Source organism: Emydura macquarii, unplaced genomic scaffold (genome assembly GCF_026122565.2).
Source record: "Emydura macquarii macquarii isolate MOO-44397 ecotype Brisbane River unplaced genomic scaffold, CSIRO-AGI_Emac_v2 contig_3603, whole genome shotgun sequence".
NCBI classification, from domain to species: domain Eukaryota; kingdom Metazoa; phylum Chordata; order Testudines; family Chelidae; genus Emydura; species Emydura macquarii.
The window spans coordinates 1,853,032-1,877,811 of NW_027133740.1; the positions used below are offsets into that span (position 1 = coordinate 1,853,032).

Consider the following 24,780-nt stretch of genomic DNA (forward strand, 5'->3'; position numbering starts at 1 on the left):
AAGATAAGGAATGGAAACTATCATAATATACTCCAGAGCATACTAAAAGATTGCTCAACATTTTGTTAGTGGTAAAGACAGAAATGCTCATCTGGAAGGATCTCTCTTTTAATGCTTGGACTGCCATTTACTACTAAAAAAAGACAAACCAAACCAAAAACAAACAAAAAACCCACACAGAAAAATTAGATGGATTACTGAGTTTTTATATCTTCTGAAAACCTATAACAAAAAGTGTTTGAACCACCAGTGAATTATGACTGAAGATGACAGAGTGTTATATAAACACTTTAATTCTCAGAGGTAAAGAAATTCTGTACTTTGACAATACTACATATACCCAACTCTTTGATAATGTGGCATTTTTCTCAGTCTTTGATTTGTGCACTTAAGTAATTTGGCAATGGTATGCTTAGTGTATTTAAAAATTCAATGTTTTTAGCAGAAAATGTTGTATTTAGAAATCTGCTCTATTTCAGCCATACCGTAAAGGAATTATTTAATATATATTTATTAGGAAGCAACTGTACAGCAAAAGAAGAAATATGGAGTACTGGGTCACTGTCCATCTCAGCTTTATAAAAGGAGAAAGAACTAGGCACTAAATACCTTAACTGGTTCAAGAAGTTTCAGAACACCCCAAAGTTGGGGAAATGTGGAAATACACACTTAGAACAATTACATTTCACTAAATTTTATTTTTGTTTTCAATATGTGATTTTTCCATTATTTTTTTTTAGAAATCCTGACCAAATATGTAATTTTAATGTAAATATCAACTACACATATAGAATAAGCAATGAGCTAAGCAGAATGTTTGAATAAGTATCCTATGTCAGCTGACTTTCACAAATACAAATAAAACAGTAATAGCTAGATCCAACATTTTGCAGTTTTTCAGAGGATTGCTTTCAGACTTAATGGTCAAATATAGCAAGTGACAGAGTTCCTTAACAAATACTGAAAAGAGGCAAAGGCTCAACATCACAATTTAAAGCTTTGTATAAACTAATGAAAATAAATTTTCAACCTCGTGATCAGTTATGAACTCTTGTTTTGGTACAATTTATCAACAGCTACTCAACAAAAGGAAATTTCAGTTAACCACAAAACACTGCACTTTACTGAAAGAACTGGGCTTTTATGAACATTTGCTTTATAACTGGCTAATACAAAGAGAAAGTTATGTAACCAGAAAGTGTGCAGATTTTCAGTAATTAGAATAGAACAGTGATGGCTTTTCATAATCGTTACCCAAAGATTCAACTAGTCAATTATTTACTGCATTAGAAATAAAGCAGATAGAATTTAATCCATTAGCAGGAATCTTTCCATGATATGAGTTTATTTTGGACAAACATTCAGGCACCAACATAGGAACAAACGGATCATTGTATGAATAATTTGTTCTGCTGCATTTTCTCCACTTCAATTTTCTCAATTTTAATCTTTTACTGCCTATTATATAATGGAATAACAGGAAAGCATATTTTGTATTTTTTTCAGTATAGAAGGTATTCTGAAGGTCTTGGGAAAAAAAGTCTACTGGTTTACTGTTTGAATTTTCTTAATACAGTGTGGTTTTTGAACTGCTATAGTACACTAACTTTACAAAAACTGTGTGGAGTATATATTATTTGTTTTTAAAATCACTGAATATACTGTGTTGCAATTTGTGAAGTATTTTACCTGGCCATTTCCCAGTAGAGAAGTGTCTTCTCCCATCAGAAGATATGAGCCGTAAAAGAAAACAAATGCATGAGAGAACCCCAAGATGGTCCAGTAAAGAAATGGTTTAAAACCTAAGAGCGCATTTTTACTAATGTCTCTGTGGAAATAAAAAAAAAAAAAAAAAATTTAGATTTCAAATTTTCTCAAAATAACCTATCAGCCAGCTACTGAAATTGCATTTACTCAAAGCAGTAACATTAATTCATTATCTAACTTTGTAGAGCTGAATTTTTTTAAAGAAGGCAAAGAAACAAAACTATTATTTAAGTGAGAAATATCTGGGAACCTCGAGACCACTCTCATGATTATTTCCCATCTAGGCAAGGATTTCTAAATCACTTTTACAAACATCCTTGTGAGCTCGCTATTATTTTTGTCTCAATTTTGCAAACGGAAAAATGTAGACAGAAAGATTAAATGATATATCTCAGGCCATGACTCAGAGTACCCTGCTTTAACTACTTAATATTTAAAAAAAAAAGTTGGTCTCAGTCTATTTGCTAGTGGACAGGTGTCCAATTAAAAAGTCTCTAACAGGAACGTTAATGGCAATGGTGTCTGAATGGCAGACACCGAAGTTCCTCTTTGCCCTAGGGGTGGCAGGGCCTGCATCATAGGTCCTGTGACCCTACTATCAAATCTTGGTTAAGACATTTTTTAACCTGCACTGTGTTTTCTATATGGGTATTTATATGCTCCCATCACTGTAGAATCTGATAATCTATTTTGTCTATAGACTTTTATTTCGTGTATTACTTTAGATACAAATAAAAAACCCCACACAAAATAAATTATGGTAGATCATTCTACTTAAAAGATCTTTGAAGATGACATGAATAAATTTAGTTTTAGCTACAGTACGTTTTCTGTCCCCAATAAGCAAAACTATCTTCAATAAGTAAATATAATTTATAATTAAGAAAGGGCCAGCTGGTCATCAGAGACTAAAAGGGACTAAGCCCCACCAATAATATCACAACTGTGTAATATGGCTGGTGTGCTGCAGATTGCAGTACCACAAGCTGCCACTGCAGGATTTCTAGACAATAAGCACAAACTGCGGACAGCAGAGAAATGAGGTACATAGAAACAACCACATCTGAGGGGGATAGGCTGGAATTAAGAGAGAACAGGAATAGAATCACGCAAGAATACTGTCTGCTCCCAAACTGCCCTTTGCTGCAAAGATTGCCACCTGCAGCCCCACCACCAATTTTGGAAATGAGCTGACAGTGATTGAGAAGAGGTTACTTACCTGTAATTGGAGGTTCTTTGAGATGTATGATCCCTATCTGTATTCCACCGAGGGTTTATGCATGCACACCATGCATCTGGAGCCGGAGAATTTGAAAGTAGTAGTATCCGTTGGTCTGCGCATGTGCCCTCATGGTTTTGTCCGAGGTGATAAAGGGTGGAAGGCAGACTGATGGCATCTCCATTCCCTTCTCCACCGCAAATCCAACAGAACCACAGCAGAGGGGAAGGAGGGCAGGAAGTGGAATACAGAAGATCCTCCAATTACAGGTAAGTAAACTCTTCTTCTTCAAATGATGGTCCCTATTGTATTCCACTGAAGGTAATTAACAAGCAGTACCTAATTTGGAGGCAGGTGTGAGGATAAAGATGGAATGCTTGAGCGGAGGTACAGAGGACAGCCACGCTGAATGAGGCATCTGTTGCAGTGTTCTGCACCACGGCATAGTGTAATGCACCCAGAAATCCATTTGGAGATTTTCTGTGTGGTAACTGCTTGCCCCTTAATTCTCTCTGCTATTGCAATAAACAACCTAGGAGACTGATTGATCTTGTCCTCTCTGCAGGCAGAAGGCCAGGCCCAGCTGACATCAAGGGAGTGAAGTCATCATTCGTCTTCTGAGGCATGAAGTTTTAGGAAGAAAGTGGTTAAGTGGATGAATTGGTTGAGATGAGACAGATGACCTTTGGTAGAAACTTAGGATGTAGGTGCAGGGAGACTTTGTCTTTATGGAAAGTAGTGAAGGGACGGGGGTCCACCATCAGGGTCCCAAGTTCCCCTACCCTTCTGGCTAAAGCAATAGCCACAAGAAAAGTGACTTTCACGGAAAGAAGGGATGTAGCGCATGAAGCCAGTAGCTCAAATGGTTGTTTCATCAGTGCCGATAGAACGACGTTGAGATCCCATTAGAGAGCAATAGGTTGTGCAGGTGGAAAAGTTCTGAGGAAGCCTTTCCAAAAGCTAGTAGTCCACGTATATGTAAATACAGAGTGTCCTTCCACAGAAGAGTGGAAGGTGCTGTTTCCTGCAATGTGGACCTTGAGTGACTTTAGGATGAGCCCCAACATCTTTGAGGACAGGAAGCAATCCAAAAGAAGAGGAATCTCCATTTCCTCTGGGGAAAGCCCCTTCTGTGGCTCAGGAGGCAAAGCATTTCCACTTGGCCCAGTAGGAATGCCTTTGGACTCTTTCCTATTGCTCGATAGGCTATCTTGCACTTCCAACGAGCATTCTCATTCTACAGAAGATGCCCATCCAAATACCACACTCTGAGGTGAGGCGTCTGTGGATCAGGATGTCTGATCCTGCTATTGTTTTGTGTTTGCATCTCATGGGAATGGGCTGACATGAGGAGAAGGTTGGAAAACGAGAACTGTCTTGGTCAGAATGGGGTGATCAGGATGACTGTGGCTTTTTCCCACCTGATCTTGGGGAGTACTTGTGGAAGGAACTGTAGCGGGGGTAAGTGCAGTTGATCTGGTCTGACCTGCGGATATTACAGCATCACCCTGAAAGCGGTGACTGATACCCCTGGTGCGGTATGTGTTGCATTTGTGATTGGCGTGTGAGGCAAAGAGATCTTTTGTTGGAGTCCCCCACTGCTTGAAGATGGTCACTTACTATAATGTCATGGAGTTCCCACTCAAGAGTGGCCACAAATCTACTGAGAAGAGTCCACAAACATGTTCTGAGTCCAGGGAGGATGCCGATAACAGGATTTTGTGGGCAATGCAGCAAGTCCAAAGACTGACTGCCTCTGCACACAGAGAAGTCAATTTTGTGCCCCCTTGTTTGTTGATGTAATAAATGGGGGTGGTGTTCTCTGACATAATGAAAACATGAAGGGAGTGGATGAATGGGAGAAAAGCTTGATATAATCTCCGCACTGCTTCCAGAATGTTCCAGAACAAGTTCCAGAATGTTAATGTACATCAACGATTCCCGAGGAGTTCATCTGCCTTGTGTCATGTGGTCTCCCATGTGTGCTCCCCATGCTACAAGAGATGCATCTGTGATGACCGTCCTGTCCAAGAGAGATGGGAGGAAGGGAATCCCCACACAGACATGTCACAGATCTGTCCACCACGGGAGGGAAGAGGAAGAGACTGTCAGCAGAAGGACCATAGCGTGTTGTGCAGGCAGGTAAACTCTCTGGAGCCAAATCTGGAAGCAGCGGAGGTGGAGGTGAGCAAAGGCAGTCATGAACATGCAAGTTGCCATGTGGTCAAGGAGGAATAACCAAATTCTGCCTTGAGCAGATGGACTGTTGACTATTTGGGCGATGAGTTCTTGAAGAGTCTGGAATCTGTGCCTTGGTAGGTAAGCTAATGCTGTACCTGAATTGATGGAGGCCCCTATGAAATATAGGAACTGTGATTTTTCAGCACTGACTCTGACTCCTGAGGAGGAAAGAACATGGAGGTTGAGATCTGAGCTTCATCTCTGGATCATGCTGCTAGGAGCCAGTTGTCGAGATAGGGAGACACAAGGACACCATAATGCCTGAGCTGGGCTGCAGAAAAAACTTTGGTGGAGACCCAGAGAGCAGTGATGAGTCCAAATGGCAGGACTCTGTATTGAAAGTGCTAAGGGCCCACCGTGAACCTCAAGAATCATCCATGGGTTGGATGTCTATGTGAAAATAGGTGTCCTGCATATTGAGAACTCTATGCCTTCCTCTAGTGATAGTATGATGACTGCTAACGTGATCATACGAAACTTGGGTTTCCAGAGGAAGCAATTAAGACAACGGAGATCCAGGATTGGTCTCCACCCACCCTTCTTTTTGGATATCAGGAAGTAAGTTGAATAGAACCGCCCCCTTGATAGTTTGGAGGAACCTGCTCTATCACTCCTCTTTGTAGTAATGAGTTTACCTCTAGGGTGAGAATGCTGTCCTGAGTGGTCCCTGAGGAGGGATTGAGGCGGGAGTTGTGGATGAGGTAGCATGATGAACTCAATCTTATAGTCATAGTAGATAACATCTAGCATGCACTTGTCAGTTTTTACTGCATTCCTAGCTGGTAGAAAGAGTGCTAGATAGCTTCCAAAGAGAGTGGGGTGGCTGTATGGCGGTAAGCATGGTGAATGACGGCTCTCTAGTGGTCCTCAGAAATCTCCCTTCTAAGAGGGTTGTATGTGTGAGGATGAAGGCTGAGAAGGTGCCCTGGAGGGCAGAATCATAGGGTCTTCTGGCATTTGTGTGGTGGTTCATATAGCCTTTGATGGAAAAACTGGGAAGTCCTGAACTGTTGTGTAGGTGTAGGTGGGCAGGCAGTAGAATTTCCCTTCCCCAGGACAATGCCCGTAGCCATCTAGTGAATGAGGTGTTTGCGGCATCTACAGCCAATGGAAGTGCTGTACCAGTTTCCCTTCCTCCAGGATAGAGTGGAACTGAGCTTGATCTTGTTGCAGCAACTTTTCAGTGAAGACCTCCAGTTTGCCATAGTTTAGGAAGTCATATTCGGCTAACAAGGCTTGCTAGTTTGAAATCCGGAACTGGAGGCTAGCTGAAAAGAAGACTTATGTCCAAGATAGTACAATCATTTGCCCTACTTATCAGCTGGGGTGGAGCGCGGGTGTTGCTGACGGGACTGTTCAGTTGCTGCTTGTACCAAGAGGGAACTGGGTGGGAGGTGTGACAAAAACACAGACCCCTTAGCTGGTACATGATATTTCTTTTCTGCCCTGTTGGGGATAGGCTTACATGCGGCTGGGGTTTGCCAAACTCTTCCAGCTAGCTGAAAAATGGCATTGTTGATTGGTAGAGCAACCCTACTCAGTACTGGAATGAAGGATGTCCAGGAGCTGATGATGCTTGTCTTGTACTTCTTCCAGGGGATATGAAATTCGTATACCACCCTTTGCAGGAGATCTTGGAACAGTTGAAAGTCATTTGGAGGTGAGGGGGAAGCCGAAGTCATTGCAGCATCTAGAGAGAATGATGGAAAATGCTCTTGCTCTGGTGGCACTGTCAGAACCAGAGTGAGCGGTTCTTCCTCCATAACCAGTTCGGTGTGTCTCCTTGAGTGTGCTCTAGATGGGGATCGAGATGAAGTTTCCCTTGAAGAATGGTCGGATTCCAAGGTTAGGTATTGAGGCCAAGATCCCCAATAGTGCCAGCAGGACAGATCTGGCGGGTACTGCTGAGGGCCTAGGGCAAGGGAAACCAGTGGCTCCTCTGCGGTTGGCGAGGGGGGTAATGCTACGATGACAATGGTCTTTCTGGGTACTCGCAGTGGCGCTGGGATTGGGCAGCCACTATGCTCCATCCAAATCCTATGAGGACGAAAACTTGGATTACAGTTCCAATGGCGGTACCTTTGGAGTGGGTGGAAGCATGTAAACCATTGTAAGATGTGATGAAGCGTCTTGACTGCAATATGTCCTGGGTGGGAGATCTAGCTTCCCTAGATATGGATGGTAGTGGAAGGAGGGGAGATCTCAGTTGTCCCAGGGCAAACAGTTCATGTGGCTCTGGCCCTTTTTCCAATCTCCCTGGCATTAATAGTACTCATTCTGTAGTTGGAACTGGTGCCAGAGCAGAGGACTCCCCTAGAATCAAAGGATTCCTTGTCTTAAGGGAGGCTGACACTGATGGTGTGCGTGTGCAGTACCCTATACCGGCAAATCCACTGGTTTGTGCGTTTTTTTGTCATACTTGTGTGTCCTGGAGTGCACTGCCTCTCCATGTCTGGAACTCGTGGAAGGTGTATCACACTTCTTCGGTTTGCCATGCTTATGTGCATGATTCCTTACCTCCCAACTAGGCCCCGACACAGGATCCATCGTGATGATACCACCGGAGATGGACATGATCTCCGTAGCCAGAAGCACCCTCTTGTTTGTCTCAGGCTGATGTACATGGGGTCTTCCCTGGCTTGGGTCTGACAGAGGCCTCATGGTGACTTCCATGAGCTGCTTCTTAAGGTTGAGAGCCCAGTCTTTTTGGGAACGGCTTGGGAAGGACTGGCATATACTGCATCTAGATGAAATATGGGCTTCTCCCAAGCAATAGAGGCAGTGTTGATGTTTGCTGCTGATTGAGAAAGAATGTGGGCAGGAGGCGCAGATTTTAAATCTTGGTGTCTTCAGAATAGTCCAGTACCTGCGCATGGGTACAGGAGTGGGGGGTGGGGTGGGAGCAGTAAACAGATTTCCCCCAAAGTCTCAGTTCTACTTCAAATACTACTAAAAAGCTAAACTATATTAAAACATTAAAAACAGCAAATACTACAAGAAAAACTAACTATATACAACTCTTCACTTTTTAAGGTGTATCATGCATGAGAACACTACTTGCTCTGACTTGGACCATGCAGCAATGAAGAAACTGGAAACATGGCTGGTCCGCTCCGCCCTTTATCATATGAAATGAAACCATGAGGCGAAGCAAAGGTGCATGCACAGACCAATGGACACTACTACTTTCAAATTCTCCAGCTCTGGGTGCATGGTGTCCATTTATAAATCCTCAGTGGAATACAATAGAGACCATCACTCAAAGAAGAACTCATTTTTTCAAATCTTAACATGGGGTTGATGTAACAGATCTGGCTCTCGAATCACAAAAATATTTTTGAAAACTAAACTTTAAGATCGGAAACCTCATTTTTACAAGTTTTTCTTCTGAAGGTTGTTAATACGTTATATAAATACTGGGGAATCTAAGCAAATGCAGTAATTTCAGCACAAAGATATAACTATAGAAGACACCACTTTATTTTACTTTATTAGCAAGTTTTACTGCTGACATTCTAGTACATCCACATTTAACTACAAAGGGTATGCATACCGATAGAGTGTTGGCTTGCTCTGTAACACATGAGGATGAACATGCTGTTCAAAAAGACTGTACATGAGAACAGGCAGAGAAGTGAAACAAATGTTGTATAAAGTCAGGTACACACTGTCATAGAGTGTCTGTAAATGGAAATACATTCAATTAGTTTGAGTTTTTAAATACAAAAATGGAAACAGTGACACGTTTAAAAATAGATATAAAAAAGCAACAGCAGCAGAAAGTCCACCTAATCTCATGCAAATTTGCACTGATATTACTGTAGTGCTTAGGAATTCCCTTCAGGACTATTGTAATAGGCACTGTGCAAACAGAACAAAAAGACAAATCCTCTGCCCTAAAGAATTTAAAATCCATGTAAATTCTAGTTTGGACATTTGTGATCCATACTGAAAATGGTACTACGCTGATGGAAAAGCTTTTCCCGTCAGTGTAGTTAATCCACCTCCATGAGAGGTGGTAGCTATGTTGATGGGAGAAGCCTTCTCATTGACATAGTGCTGTCTCCACCGGGTTGGGTTGGTATAACTGCATCCCTTAGTGATATACCGATTGTAAATTTAGTGTAGACCTGCCCTTAATCTTCAGGAAACTATGGGATGGTGATTTCAGAATAGGATTTATATTTCCAAGAGAGAGCTAGAGAGCTTTTTCGCTCTCTTTTGATTCCAGAAAAAATAAAGTGTGTTCTCCCATAAGCTTTGTTTTGTAACATGATTGATTGGATTGTTTGAGTATCTTTGAAAGCCAATCTAATCAAAGCAATAAAAGCAGAGAAATTTAAATGTAAAAATGAAATATTTATTACCTAAACAAGCCATGGTGCATAAAGTAAACCATTACATTTTTAAAAAGGCTACTTATAATGTTAACAATAAAAGCTGCTATCTGTGCAGTAACTGACATCAGAGGTGTTGCAGAGAAGAAAATGAGACCTCCTTCACTGGTCCAATTTTCTGACCTTCAGCCATTAGCACCTAATTCTGCTCCGCACTGTCCTCAAGCTCACTTTCTCATCAGATAAAATCTGCATGGCCTAGAGTTTTAAAAGCTCAGATCCCCAAAGTTTATAAACTTTGTATAGCTATATACAATAATTTCTGACAAATAAGCAGAAGTGACTTAATTGGAGTGGGGAATAATAACTCACTGATGTAATGAACTATTTAGATTTGCTCTTGATAACCACCTTGCTTTTTACTGAACATGAATATTAAAATGGACACTGGCTATTTTTATGGTAATACTTCAATTTGTTGTCCACTTGAAGTCAATCATTTCTATAGCAGAAGCCGATTTGTCCGATGTGTGAGAAAGACACTACAAACAGTTACAAATGCCCTCAAAATAAGTCTAAAAAAGATGGTTTGGTCAGAGAAAGTGGGCTGGCAAAAGTGAAAATGTTATTCCCTCCATAATTATGTTCTCTTTAAATATGGGAAAAACAAGCTCAGCAATTCATTTTAAAGGTGACAAACTTGGAAGGTGGAAGAGAAAACTAAAGTATCCATGAAATTGCACTACTGATTCATAAAGTTATTGTGGAAAAGTAGATGTCACACAGCAGATACTTTTCTGAAGAGAAAACTTTTTTTAAAGTCCCATATTAAGAAATAGGTGGCTGATTATTTTAAAAGAACAGCAGTCATATTTAATAAAGAAATAAAAACATATAATTTAATATATTTTTTGCATTCCTGAAAGAGAATAAAGCCACAGGTGGAAGAATATGCAATTTACAAAGAATAATTAGTACTCAGCTGCCGAACCCTACACCGAAGTTTCTGCAGAAAGTTTCCAGTTTCAAATCCATAAAAGTGGATTCTTCTCTTACTTTTATAAAGTCACTGACAATAAGACATGAAATTTATCACCAATAATGAAGCAAGTGTTAACAATCATTTTTCTTTTTAAAGAAGAGGAGGTGAATTTACTGCTTTCCTTCCTATTTCTTTTGACATTTAACATCCCCTCCCATATACAAAGAAATTAGACATCCAATACTTACTTGTTGTGAAAACAAACAAAAGAACTGATATAAAAATTGTGGTGTAATAAAGCACACATTCTGAAAAACACAAAAAGGAAAGGGTATTTTAGTCCTATAATGCATATGCCCCCCGCACTCAGCCCTAATATAAATGACTTGTATGAAGCTGGCATGAATACTGAGAGTGGGTAAAACATTCCACAGTTTCACCTTGTAAAGCAAAGTAAGAAGCTTCACTCTGCACCAGATCCTGTTTTTGCATGGAGGTTCAACTTAATCATAATCATCTTAAAATTTAGTTTATCTACTATTCTTACAAGTGTCACCTAAGATTCCATAAATTTATGAGAATAATTTACACCAAAATAAACACCTTTCCTATTGGGATAACTGTGTCCAGACTGAGGGGTTGTATTGCTTTAACTATATGAAAAAAGGTTTAGAAAACACAGTCCATAAGGAAATGTTAAAAAAACTGGGCATGTTTACTCCTGAGAAAAGAAGACTGATGGGAGACTGATGAGATGGGAAGACTGATGGGTAACACCCTTCAAATATGCTAAGGGCTGTTATAAAGAGGACTGTGATCAACTGTTGTCCATATCCATTTAAGGTAGGACAAGTAGTGATGGGTTTAATCTGCAGCAAGGGAGATTTAGGTTAAATATCAGGAAAAAACCCCTTTCTAACCCGAAGGGTAGTTAAGCTCTTGAATAGGTTTCCAAGGGAGGTTGTGGAATCTGCATCACTGGAGATTTTTAAGAATAGCTTGGACCAGCGCTTGACAGGGATGTTCTAGATTTTCTTGGTCCTGTCTCAGCACAGAGGGTTGGACTTGATGGCTTCTTGAGGTCCCTATATTTCTATGATTCTATGATACAGGTTGCTAAACAGAGATCAGTATAGCAGTACAAAAACTGTGTGTAGACAAACCCTGATAGAAAGATCTGAGAAAAAAAATCTCTATTTCCACCCCAGCTTGTTCACTTGTGCATTTAACAGCACTTTGTGTATAGTTATTTTCACTTTTACCCCTCTATAGTCAGTGTATTGTTTGTGTGGAACTTTCACATAGCAAGAGGGGGGGGAAAAAAAAGGAAAAAGTGACTACAGATGACAAAAACTGGCAGAGGAACTGAGGTCAGGGTACTCAAGACAACTTTTAACTGATTTTAAAAATTTACTTGGATTTCAAGTTGGTAGTGTGACCTTAACAGAGTAACAATAGTTGCACACTGGCCTACGTGAACTCTGCTGCCATGTTAAAAGATACTTCCAGGTGGCAGTATTCATGGCCACATGAATTCTGAAGCAAATGGGTTTCTTATTTGGGGTGTGCTTTGTTGTACATCAATAGCCAAAAACACTCCTAGTTTGGAGATATCTAATACTCTGGTGATTTAACTGCAAGAATTAAGTCTGAAATACATTTCATGCTAGGAAAAAGAATCCTTAGTTCTACTGAACTTCATTGGCAGATTGAATAGACTTACCTTATAAAAAAAGTACTGTACAAGGGTTGCTATCCTAATATAGTAAAAGTGGCCATGAACAAAAAGTAACTTGGAGAGGAATTTAAACCTTGCTATTGCATAGTCACTGTTTCTTACAGCTTGCCTTCCTTCTTTACCCATGATTCCTGTAATATTTGGGACATAAAATATAAAGAAAATTGGAATTAATGCTGCAGAAAAAGCAAATTTATTAAAATACACATTTGAAAGGGACAGTTTATCTTCTATACACTTTTACATTTTAAAGACTTCAGTGGCTATTGATATCAACAGGAGGTAACACATCTGACAATTGGAGAATTAGCTTAAAACAAAGCTTCTGGATCAGTTAGACCAAAATATTACTGTATTTATACCTAAATGACAGTTTATAGCAAAGAAAAGATGTAAGGGATCATACAGCAACAATAAAGCATACAGAACCACAAAAACCTTTCACTTAAAATAATGTGCAAATCCACCATCAGTCCTTGAATTTACCTATTATGCCCTGTTTTAGAGAGATGCTTTTTTCTAAAAACAGATTGTAAAAAGTATCATTGCCAAAATTATTTGCACAAAGCCCGATTGAAATCAAACAGCTCTATACTCCTCACTGTAGCAATTAAAGTCATAATATGACGGACAATATAAGCTAGCTAACACATGAATCTGGAACATTTAAGTATAAATTTGTTTAAAAAAGCTACTGTGATTAGTATACTGGTGTACAGAGAATGTAAAATAGCTTGAATAATCCATTGAGCGTAAGGCAGCTCAAGATTTAAAAAAAAAAAAAAAAAACCCACTGATTTTGCATGCCTCCATTTTTGAGTGCCCAACTTGACATATCTTAAAGAGCCCATTATCAGAAGGTAGGTGCTTAGAACTTACTGAAAATTGGACACATGAAAGCCTGGGAAAATCTTGGGCTACATGCTTAAGTATATTGGCCTATTTTGTTGAGATTCATGTCAGATTTACAAACTCTGACACAAAATGCATTTAAATGTTAATATGTAACTGATTGTAAATTGCAAATGGAACATGGACTAGTGTACATCGTTTATTTTCCTTATATCATTTTTATGTGAACTAACTATGTACTATATCACAATAAAAGACAATCTGCTATTTACTTGGTATATTTCTCAAGCAGACCGTCCTGTGCTCTTCACTTGTCACAGAAAGAGTCGCTACTAGGTGCTCATCAGGACATTCAAGGCCTTATCACAATTCCTTCCACAGTTACTTTTAGGGTAGTATTGTTACAATGATCCTAAAGGGCCCAGTGGAATTTATTTACATGAAAAGATTAACTGAATGAAAAGTGGCAAGTGTGTCATAACCCACTTTCATCCCAGAAAAAAAGGATAGAAGTTAAGGAAAAGAATATTTAAGATAGATACCAGGAAAAAAAAATCTAAACAGTGAAATCTACAATATTTAACTGTGGATCGGTAACAGACTTTCAAGAGAAAGAGTGAATGCCTCTTTCTTAGAGACATTTAAAGCTAGACTCAGCAAAGAATAATTCTGCACTGGATACGGAGGTGTGGGGTGGAGTATGGTCTAGAGGCCCCAACATCCAACAGATCCTATATGGATATCAAAATGAAATTTTGAAAATCTGGCTACTTAACTTAGTGCCTAAATTTTAAAATTCAAGAGTTCAGCTCGCATATCTGGCCCCACTTATGGGAGCTGAGCACCTCTGAGAATCTGTTGAAGACAATCTTTTCTATTTTTAAAACTGCTTTGGTAATTTAGTGCCTTAGGGACAATTCCTTGGGTGCTTCAGAGAAGGAAACAAACAACTAGGAAATAAAACAGAAAGCAGGAATTTAAAAATTCTGGGGTTACCAGCTCATGTGTTGCAACAGCAGAAGGAAGAGCAAAACTATTATATCTGGAATGCAAACCTCTATTAATCCACACTGATTTTGAACAGATACTGCTCTTAATGGAAACAGATAATGGAAGTCCCAGTGGCACCTTTCAAAAAAGGATTAGAAAAGAATCCTCAAGTAAAACTCCTAGTGAAGAAGGTTTGTTAGATTTTGTTAGTTTGGGAATAAAATGAGGAAAGAAAGAAAAATGAGGTACAGACCAAGATACTCAAGGAATGGGGTTTTGCTTCCTGAAGGATGCCTTACAAAAGAGTTCCAGATAAAAAATGGATAAAGGCTTGTTACAGTTCTTTTTAAATGGCAAAACCAAAACTTTCATATTCATGCAGAATACAACAGAATGATCTAGAATGAAAGTGAATGAGTTGCAGAAGTGACTCCAAAAATAAGATGTTCATTCTTCTCAAGTTACTCTTCTTTTCTTTATCTGTTGGTATTTAAGATATTGTCTTCAGAATGGAATGCTCTTCCATTTAGATTCCACTAAGATTCTGACATATAACATGCAACTGCAAGTGTGTTTAAAAATAATTGTAAGATTGATGTACGGTCATTTTCAGGTGTAAAAATGTTCAAAGTTCAGCAGTTTAAAAATACAACTACAGACTAATTCTATATACAGTATAATGCTTTATTAAGAACAAAAGTTTAAATATTTATATTAAGTGAAAATTATGAAAAAAGGTCAGTTACCTATGCCAACATGCGCTTCTTGTATCATGCTTACATCATTAGCACCATCACCAATAGCTAATGTTATAGGTTTCTCTGGAGATGTTTTTAACAGTCGTACTACCTGAAAAAGGGGGGATTTTTACAATTAGATTTTCAGGTTATAAATCTATCACTAATTCCTGAGCATCTTACTTACCTGTAAATAAATGCAACCACCAGTGAACCCCATGGATATGCAATTTTGGATAAAAATATCTCCAGCATGTCACGTACGTAAAACAAATTCATAGCTCTATTAGAAAAGCCTCTTGCTATTGTGTACAACTCTTAGGGTATGACTACACTTTAATCCAACATGTGAATACAGCTTGGGTAAGTATACCTACACCAGCTTTAATCTAGCAGCGAAGACATGGCGACATGGGCTTCAGCACGGGCTGTACAAGCTGCTTGGAGGTCTGAGTACACACTTGTGTTGCTAGCCTTCCCTGGAGTCTGTGCTTTCACATCTTCACTGCTATATTTAGCTGTGCTATCTAGAATAAAGCTAGCCAAAGCAGGCCTACCCAAGCTGCCATCGTACCTTTTACTGAAGGTGGACGTAACCCAAAATCAGCATTACATATGCCTCTTAGCTATTACACAGCATCTCCCCACATAACCATAAGCTCTTTTAATTCTAACCAAAATATTGAATTCACTTCTCATGCAAGAAGAGAGTGGGAATAACCAGATAAATAGTAACTTCAAAGGATACCTACAGACTTAACTCTCTTTAAAGGTTTCTTGGAGACTATAAAACCAGACTCATTCATCCATCAGATCATGCAGCGTATGCATAATATAGACAAACCAAAAAAGTTTGAATGTTAAAATACTTCAAGTATAAGAAAAGACAGTTCAGACAGGAAAAAACAAAACTGTACCCTGGAGCTGAATTACATGATATAAATCATCCCAAATAGCATCAAGAAAAATTTGATTCCAATAAGTAGGGAAAAAAAGTATACCACAATTTTCCCATACTATTTCACAGGCTACCAATTAAAAAACTACAATATAAAAACACACCTACTATAAAATGGGTATTTTATCACATAAAAGACCTACAAATCAACTAGGATGAATGCAGACAACACATACCTACTGAACAAAGGGAAAATTGAAAATTCAACCAAGGAATAATCTAAAATTTAAATACCTTCATAATACTGTTACAAGCTTATGGTTATGGAGAAAACTCTTATCTGGAGGTGTGTGTAGATTTAAGGAGATTAATTTCTTTGAAGTTAGCTTCATATCATTTGACAGGACAGGATGAAATTCCTTCAACTCTTAAAGCTTAATTGCAATAAATTTCCTCTCTCTGAAAATACAGTATTTACTGAATTCCTGCTCTTGGAGACTATAAAGCTCAAAAGAAGTCTCCACAAAACAACAAACATCAGATCATATGACGGACCAGGAATAATCCAAAGACGTTTCTTATATCTGAGAAAATCCTGAAGATTTCCCAAAATTTCTTACAACAAAAAGGACAAAGGAGAGTATGGAAAAATACCTGAATACGTGATAAACGACAACAGGCATGATCAACATTGCTTTGTATGTGATCTTTTGCTTTAGTATCAAATTGAGTAGCAGAGGTATATACTAACAAAGTGGTCCAAAAGACTGTGTATATATTCTTAAATGGAAAAGCTAATGGAAAAAGATTAACAAATTAATCCTTTCTGTGTGTTCAGGAAAAGGTCTCTTTTGCAGATGATGCACCTCTTGATCTTCAGTTTGCTCTAATTGGCCTAACCCATCATTATGGATTGCAGTAAACAAGGGGGGAGGTGCTATACTGCTGCTTTGTTTGCATCAATGGAGGCAGAGAGAATCTAGTGTAAGGATAAGGGGTGTTACCAAATCCTCTTGACAAGTTTGAACTGCCTTTGGTTTATGCAGGAAAAGAGGTGAAGCTGCAATGTCTTCAATTACATGGCCAGGACCTAGATAGGTACTAGTAATGTAACAGGAGACATGGTAAATCTGGAAGGGAATGCTAGAATTTTTGTGAGATACTCCGCAGAATCAACCATAATGAGTCCAGCTAAGGATGTACGGATGTCTTCTTTGCCTTGGGAGTCCCGCTACCAGTTAAGGGAGGCTAAGACGGGTGGGGGAACTGTGACCACCCAGTCCAATGGGTGTCTGCTTGGCACATATATCGAGGCCAGCCATGCCTGAAGTGATCTGAGCCTCAGACGAGCTAGTCTCACTACGTATGTGCGGGCCGCCATGTGGCCTGACAGTTATAGGCAGTGCCTGGCTGTTGTCGTGGGGCATCGGTGCAGCTGGAAGATGATAGAGACCATCGCCTCGAAATGTGGCTAAGGCAGGAAGGCTCTGGCCTGGGAAGCGTCCAGGGTGGCCCCAATGAATTCTATACGTTGCACTAGGGTTAGCGTGGACTTCTGCTCGTTTATGAGCAGTCCCAGCCTGCTGCACATGGAGCAAGTGAGGGTCACGCTCTCCTTTACTTGGAACCTGGACCTGCCCCTGATCAGCCAATCATCCAGGTAGGGAAAGATTTGCACATCCTTCTGTCTCAGGTGGGCAGCCACCACCGCCATGCATTTGATGAACACCCTTGGAGCCGAAGATAGGCCAAAGGGTAGGGCTGTAAATTGGTAGTGGAAGCCAGCCACCGTGAAACGGAAAAAACACGTGTGGCTGGGGAGGATGGACACATGAAAGTATGCATCCTTGAGGTCGAGGGCGGCATACCAGTCTCCTGGATCTAGAAAAGGGATTATGGAGGCTAGGGAAACCATGCGAAACCTGAGTCATTTGACATATTTGTTTAGATGACGCAGGTCCAATATGGGTTTCAGACCCCCCTTTGCCTTGGGGATGAGGAAGTACCTCAAAAAGAATCCCTTCCCCCTTCTGCCTTGAGGGACCGCTTCTATATTGAGGGTGTCCACCTCCTGCAAGAGGTGTTGCTCATGAGAGGGGCCCATGAAGCGGGAAGGAAGGCGAGGGTTGTTGGGAGGGGGCGGGTACAGGTAAACTGTAGGGTGTAGCCCCCTGAGACTATCCCAAGGACCCAATGGTACGACGTGATCTTTGCCCATTCAGTATAGAAGGGCCTTAACCTGTTTAGGAAGGGGCGGGGCGGATCCAGGAGAGCAGTAGGGGCACCATCCTCAGGTGCACCATCAAAACTGCCTCCTCTGATTGCCCAACCCCGTGGGGGGCTCCTGCTGGGGGGCTGAGAACGAACTGGGGGGATGATTTAGTCTTCTAAACCCCCTATTTCTGTAGGGCTAAAAGGATCTAGGCAGAGGCCTTGGTTGCTGCTACGCCGGGGGGCCGTGACCATTGCCTGGAAGCCTGGGGCATGTATAGGCCCAGGGAGCGAAGCATGGCCTTGGAGTCCTTCAGACCATGCAGCTTCGCATCTGTCTGATCAGAGAATAGGGCTGACCCATCAAAGGGGAGGTCTTGAATCGATTGCTGCAGCTCCTGGGATAAGCCCAAGGATTGCAGTCACAAGCACATCCTCATGGCAATGGCGGAGGCTATAGCCCTACCCACTGAGTCAGCAGCGTCACTGGACGTCTGGAGCACTGCCCTAGCCACCGTGATTCCTTTGTCCAGGATGGTGGTAAAGTCTGCGGCCTGGTCCTGGGGCAGGGCCTCAGCAAACCGCCTGAGGGACTCCCACAACTTAAACTTATATTTAGCCAGGAGGGCCTGATGGTTGGCAATCCTGAACTGCAGGGCTGCCGTGGAATAAATTTTTCTCCCAAACAAATCCAGCTTTTTGTTGTCTTTGTTCTTGGGAGAGGAACCTAGCTGACCTTGCCTGTCCTGCTGGTTGGTTGCATCTAACAAAAGGGTTTCTGAGGCCGGGTGAGTGAACAAATACTCGAACCCTTTGGCTGAGACATAATACTTTTTTCGGCCACCTTCGACATAGCGGCGACTGAGGAAGGGATTTGCCATAGGGCCTTTACAATTTTGAGGACCCTATCATGGACTGGTAGGGCCACTCTCACTGGGGCAGCCGCCGGCACACATCATCGGCCTCCTCCAACTCCTTCACCACCAGCCCCAAGTTAGAGGCCACCCTCTTGAACAGCTCCTGGTGCACCCTGAAATCTCCAGTGGCGCCATGTGGTCCTGGGAGACTTCATCATCCGGTGAGGAGGAAGAGGACTGCCGAGGCGCGTCCTACAGGTGCTCCCCCACCTGACGAAGGGATGCACCCATAGAGGGTCCCTCCATGGGGTCCGACTCCTGGTCTGAGGAGTAGTGTCTATGGGCCTTTCCTGTGTCGGAGGCACGTACTGAACCCCCGATGACAGGATGGATTGTGGCCCTGGCCTCATCTGGATGCCCCATGGGCCCCAATAAGGCCATTGCTGCAGCCATTGACCCTGGGGCCAACCTGGGGCTGACTGTGCCACTGGCTGTGGCGCCTTGCGGGGGCTTTGGCTGTCCTGATGGTTGTTCCCCCTGTGGGACCCCGAGCCACTAGACGTGGTGCCATGCACACCCTCAGTCCTGGGTGCCGTCCCGTACTGGGGACTGTCCTCTCGATGCCTCCGACCTAGAAGACGATGAGGACCACCTCCGTGAGTGGTACCGGCGAGTGGAGGTGTGCTCCAAAGAGCTCGATGTACCAGAGCGTCGTCTGAGCACCGATGACTTGCGGTGCCACTTGCCCTTTGGTGACCGAGATCAGCGCCGCTCCGAACTCCGCAGTGCCGTGCAGAACTCCGGCAACCAGGTCCCCCGACAGCGACCGGGTCCTGCGCTGCCCGGGTGCCAGGTCCCCCGACGGCGACCGGGTCCTGCGCCGCCTGGGTGCAGGCAAACTCCTTGGTGCCGGGGATCTGGAGCAGGAGCTGTGCGAGCACCACCTGGCAGACCTCGACAGGTACCGCCTCCTGGCCTGTGCTGCATCCAGTGCCGGGGATTGACATCAGTGCCGAGAGGGGGACTCCATGTCCTGAGTCGAAGCAGGCCGGCTCGACGATGCCAACCTGGAGGGACTGCTGGGGAAGCGTCCTCACTCTACCCCCGGTGGCTGTCTGGCAGGAGATCTTCCTCCCCACATCGGGGATCTCCACCACCCTTCGGGGGGGACCCAATGTGGGTTTGGCCTGGGACACTGGCCCTTTCTCTCTTGGCGGGGGAGGGAGCGGAGGTGGCGTGGGCAAGGCCAACAAGGCTGTTGATGCCTGAAAAGCCTCCGGTGTCAATGACGTCGGCAGGGGCACTCTGCCACTCCCAGGAATCGGGGGAGGCTCCCTGCTCAGAGATGCCGGCACCAGAGAGGACTCGATGGCACTCTGCGCGCTGTTTCTTCCTTTTCGGCACCGGAGCTGCTGCTTGGTGCTGAGTCGATCCCGGTGCTGGTGGTGCACTCTGCACCAAGATTACACTCGGTGCCGAGGTGGGGTGGGACGGCTTGGACACCGGGCGGAGCGCTGCCTCCATTAGCAGAGCTTTTAACCGGATCTCTCGATCCTTCTGAGTCCGCGGTTTAAAAGCCCTGCATATCTTACACTTGTCTTTCCTGTGCTCTTCCCCCAAGCACTTAAGGCACTGATCGTGGGGGTCGCTGAACGGGAAGGCCCTCCCGCAGGAGGCACACAGCTTAAATCCAGGCAACTGGGGCATAGTCCAGCTGCTCTAAGTCCCCACAGGGACTTGCTTATCTAACTACACTTCACAACTACTTAAAACTAACTAAACTTCGTTGAATAACAAACAGTTCAAACAAGGGGAATCGTACTTGCACAGAGCAAGACTAGTTCCAGCAACTGTCATGGGCGGAAAGAAGGAACTGGGGGGGGGGGCGTAGGGCCGGCAGTGCCTCATATACCACGGCATGTGCACGGGACTCCAGGGGGCGCCACAGATGGCCCTACAGGATCTGCTAAGGGGAAAAAAGTTCCAGGAACCGTGCACGGTGGCATGCACTCATCCTATAGTGGAATGGACATGAGCAAGCACTCAAAGAAGAATACACATGTACAGTAAAGCATGTAATATACTGGTAGGCTAAAAGTAACATATATGAAAACAGTAACAATATAGAGGCTGTAGGAGAGTAAAGAGTTAAAAGCTGGACAAGTAATCAGGCCAAAGCTACAGAGAATGGATTTATGACACAGGCAAACCTTGTTTTTGTTACTTGGTGAAATTTTAGCTAGAGGCTGTTATCTCTCTTCTTCTCCCTTCCTGTCCATCTGTGCAGGAGAGAAGCCTATCGCTATTTCTGTGCAAGGCCTTTTAGTGGGAAAAAGTATTATCTTCCTTCTCCCCCTGGCATGCCTTTACGTCAAAGAATGTTAGTTTAAAATTTATAGGTTTTAAGATGATGTGCTTGCCCTCTGTATGGTAATCTTGTAAACAATAAACAGGGGCGGGTATAATTATATTCATTATGTAGTTAATATTAATTTTATAGGTGTCAATGTAACTAAATAAGGCTCTCTGAGGAGTTGCCGAAAATGTATACATTTACGTACTGTTATGGATAAAAGAATTGTAAAGTAACCCCTCGTTGCTCACTCCCGGCGTGGAGGTGGAACGAGCAGGCAATAAAAGGTTCTGTCTCCCCAATCCACCCCCGGGACAACCTGTTTGATTATTTCCAACAGAGGTACAGTTGGATACTATTCACAGAAAAAGTTAAATAGAAGACAGAAAAAAATGTACACATGCTTAGTCAAAATGGAGTGCAAGGGCTGAGTTTTGAATAAGGAAAGCTACAGCTTTTTAGAGTTCAGCCTTCTGGGATGGGAACAGTACAATTTGAATCGGATCTTTCCTCAACCATATTCTCAAAGAGTATATGTGAACTGATAGTATTTCTTGGTGCTTATGGTTTTCTTGTATGCATTTCAACAGGCAAAACTCCCTGACGACCACCAAAGTCCTGTCAAGAATTTGGATAGGAACAGCTGCCATATTTTTCAGAAAAAAACAAAAACCCTTTAAATTCAAAGTTATAGTCTGTGTACTAGCCATCCCAAATGCTGTTGAAGAATAACCCAAAGCGTACCTTGGAAGATTTTCTGCTATCCCTAGAAAAGTGTGCAAATAACTTCAAAATGGTGTGTTTGTAGTTTGCCTGTGCTGAACAAAATACAACAAAGATCTAAATATGAGGAGGCGTGAAACCACGACAACTTCAGATAAAAAGAGAGCCTTAATGCACATTACCATTACAGAACTTTATCCGGACTTTCAGAGGATAGCCCCCGCCCTGCAACTCAAACTTTTAGATCTTTTAAGCCTTTTAAGAACTGCAGTTGTACCTTCTCCATAAAGCTTCCCCAATTTAATCCAAGATTTCTCCAGTTACCTATTGGGGTGAGATAGAAAGGATTTCCTGAAAAGAATCTCAACTGTATCACTGGTCAATAGGACTGGCCTCTCTTCCTGTCAGGAGTAACTGAGAAAGTCTTATGTCTTTCCTAAAATAGCTTTGAAGAACTGGAATACTCAAAACCCTTGTAATAACTACTACTGCAGGTGTCACAGTCACTTTAATATCCTACAAACACTTCACAGAAAACAAAACACAAGAAAACTTGTAAGAAAACTGCTACTAGAATGTTTTCTTTTTGTCTTTTGTTGAAATATCCTAAATGACCAAAACCCAATACCTTATGTTGCTACATGCATTCTAGTGAATAGTGACGAGTGGTAGCTCTTTATCCAAATTTAGCTGGGACATCAATTTGCTCACACTAATTAATTAGGGATACTTGAGACAGTATCCCCCACTGTTCTGCTGTGGCTACCAGACTGTTCATGTAAGTCCTACTGCTTTGAAACCATCTACTAGAATATGTTCTGTATATCATTAAGCACTGGAGCAGCTGCTGCACATGGATCCTTATTAAGAGGTACTTTGTTAAATTAACTGATGTGAATGGTGCACAGATTAAGATATTAAATTTTATACACTCATTTCATGTTCTGATTTCTCATCTGTGATCCAGTTGCCCAACTGACAGAACCTCTGACACAGACTTAATAGGCAAATAATAACTACACATCTGTTAGAGGACCAGATTGCTCCACCAATGCTGGAGAACCAAACCTTCATGATGCAGCATGAGTCTGGTTTCAGGTATACTGACTATTTTTCTGAGAAGACATTCACAATACTTAACTTTATAATAAGCTTTGGATTGCAGGAAAGCATCAGAATCAATGTAATACTATAGTTTACAAAATTTAAACATTCTTATATTTGAAGATAACCCTTAATATCGTATATTGACTTACCTTTGCTTTCTGCAGGGGTGCCATGCGGCAACACAGCACTGCAGAACAATTTTTACAAACGTCCATGAACAGTTTTTCATGTTCCCTGAGTGCAAGAGAGAGGCTGGTCCCATCCACCACAAGCCCATGCTGGATTACATGATCATCCTTTATTCTAACCAAGGAAAAAAGGAATTATTATGCTGAAAATTGTATTTTTTTAATTGTATTTTAGGTATTTTATTGTATTTTAGGTTAACTACACAGTAATCACGTATTATATTCACAACAAATAATCACATAAATTGAGAACAAGAGCATCTGTTAGACTTTCAGAAGCAAATGCTTTATCAGTGTTGGAATATGTTTATATATCTGGCATGGAAATAAACTAAAATTACTAATTGTCATAAAACATGAGAAATAAAAATAAACCAGAGTTAGTTACATCATTCAGATAGCCATATATGGTATTTTACCTCTTGGCTAGTTGCCTCAGCTGCTCTGCACATGTACTGTCTGATTTGTGTTGTACAAGTTCAAGGATGTTCATGGCTCTATGGAAGTGTCCACATGATAAACTCACACTAACAGCTGTTTCATGCTTATCTCCAGTAAGCACCCACACTTTGATACCAGCCAATCTGAGTGCCTCTATAGTTTCTTGGACTTTATCTTGGAGTCTGAAAATAAGAAAATCTTCACTAACTGATAGAACACTACCAAAAAAACCCCAGTCCACATTATGATTGGTTTTAATGTTTAAATACAATGCCTGTGACAAAAAGGTATACAAAATCATCATGTCTTATGATACAGTAGGATATTTAATTTGTAAATTAGCTTATTTGGATACAATAAGGGTGTTCCTTACACTGTTCACTGTTCAAAAATTTTGTTTCCACCCAGTCTAATCAAGACCTCAGCGAAGCACAAACAAACTAAAGTTTAGCTCTGCTAACTGAAATGACATCTAATTTGCAGCTGTAAGGCCTTTTAAGCCAAGATCTTCCAAATATATTTGATAAATCTTTTATAAGAAAAGTTTTAGTTTCCTATATTCAGTATCTTTTTTCTGTTTTTCTTTCTTACTTTTAGTGATATTTCCATAAGAGGCATGAAAAAATCTTAAGAGTTCAATCTGCACCCTGAAATTATAATCTTACAGTAATTTATTCATCCATCTACTGTCAAAGAAATCATGAATTCAAATCAGGAATAAGATGAATTTATTTTGAGAGTAATTACAATTATTTTAAAAAAATAATATAAAAGTAGAATGGTCTCAAGAGTATCAACTTTTCAAGTTTTTCCCAGGAGGCATCCGGAAGCCCTTAATATACAGTTTAAATCAGTCAGATTGTGTTTCATGTGCTTTACAAGGTAGATATTTGAAAACCTGTCTGTAAAGCACATAGCATACTATTGGAACGATACAAGCCTCATGTTACACAACTTGTATTTAGTACATTTAAGAGTTCATTGAGAGAGAGAGAGAGAGAGAGAGTGTATGTATGTGTGTGTGTTTAAGAACAGGTAAGTAGCCTTCCCTTAGCCTTCCATTGTTCCAAACTGTTGGGACAATTTTACAAAGAAGGGTACAGCACCATGGAATTATAAAACGGAAGCTTGCTCTGTTT

At 41.5% G+C, this 24,780-nt stretch overlaps 1 protein-coding gene across 3 annotated transcripts in view; it reads right to left on the bottom strand.

Annotated features, from left to right (window-relative positions):
- ATP11B (ATPase phospholipid transporting 11B (putative)) overlaps nt 1–24,780 on the bottom strand; it is a 109,947-nt gene that overhangs the window by 27,915 nt on the left and 57,252 nt on the right. For all 3 annotated transcript variants that reach the window (XM_067536610.1, XM_067536609.1, XM_067536611.1), the window contains exons 19-25: nt 23,620–23,823; nt 23,162–23,315; nt 14,873–14,975; nt 12,270–12,415; nt 10,795–10,854; nt 8,781–8,908; nt 1,690–1,828 (exon numbers count right to left, since the gene is read on the bottom strand). In XM_067536610.1, coding sequence (XP_067392711.1) covers nt 1,690–1,828; nt 8,781–8,908; nt 10,795–10,854; nt 12,270–12,415; nt 14,873–14,975; nt 23,162–23,315; nt 23,620–23,823 — 934 coding nt within the window. The remainder of the gene's footprint in view (nt 1–1,689; nt 1,829–8,780; nt 8,909–10,794; nt 10,855–12,269; nt 12,416–14,872; nt 14,976–23,161; nt 23,316–23,619; nt 23,824–24,780) is intronic.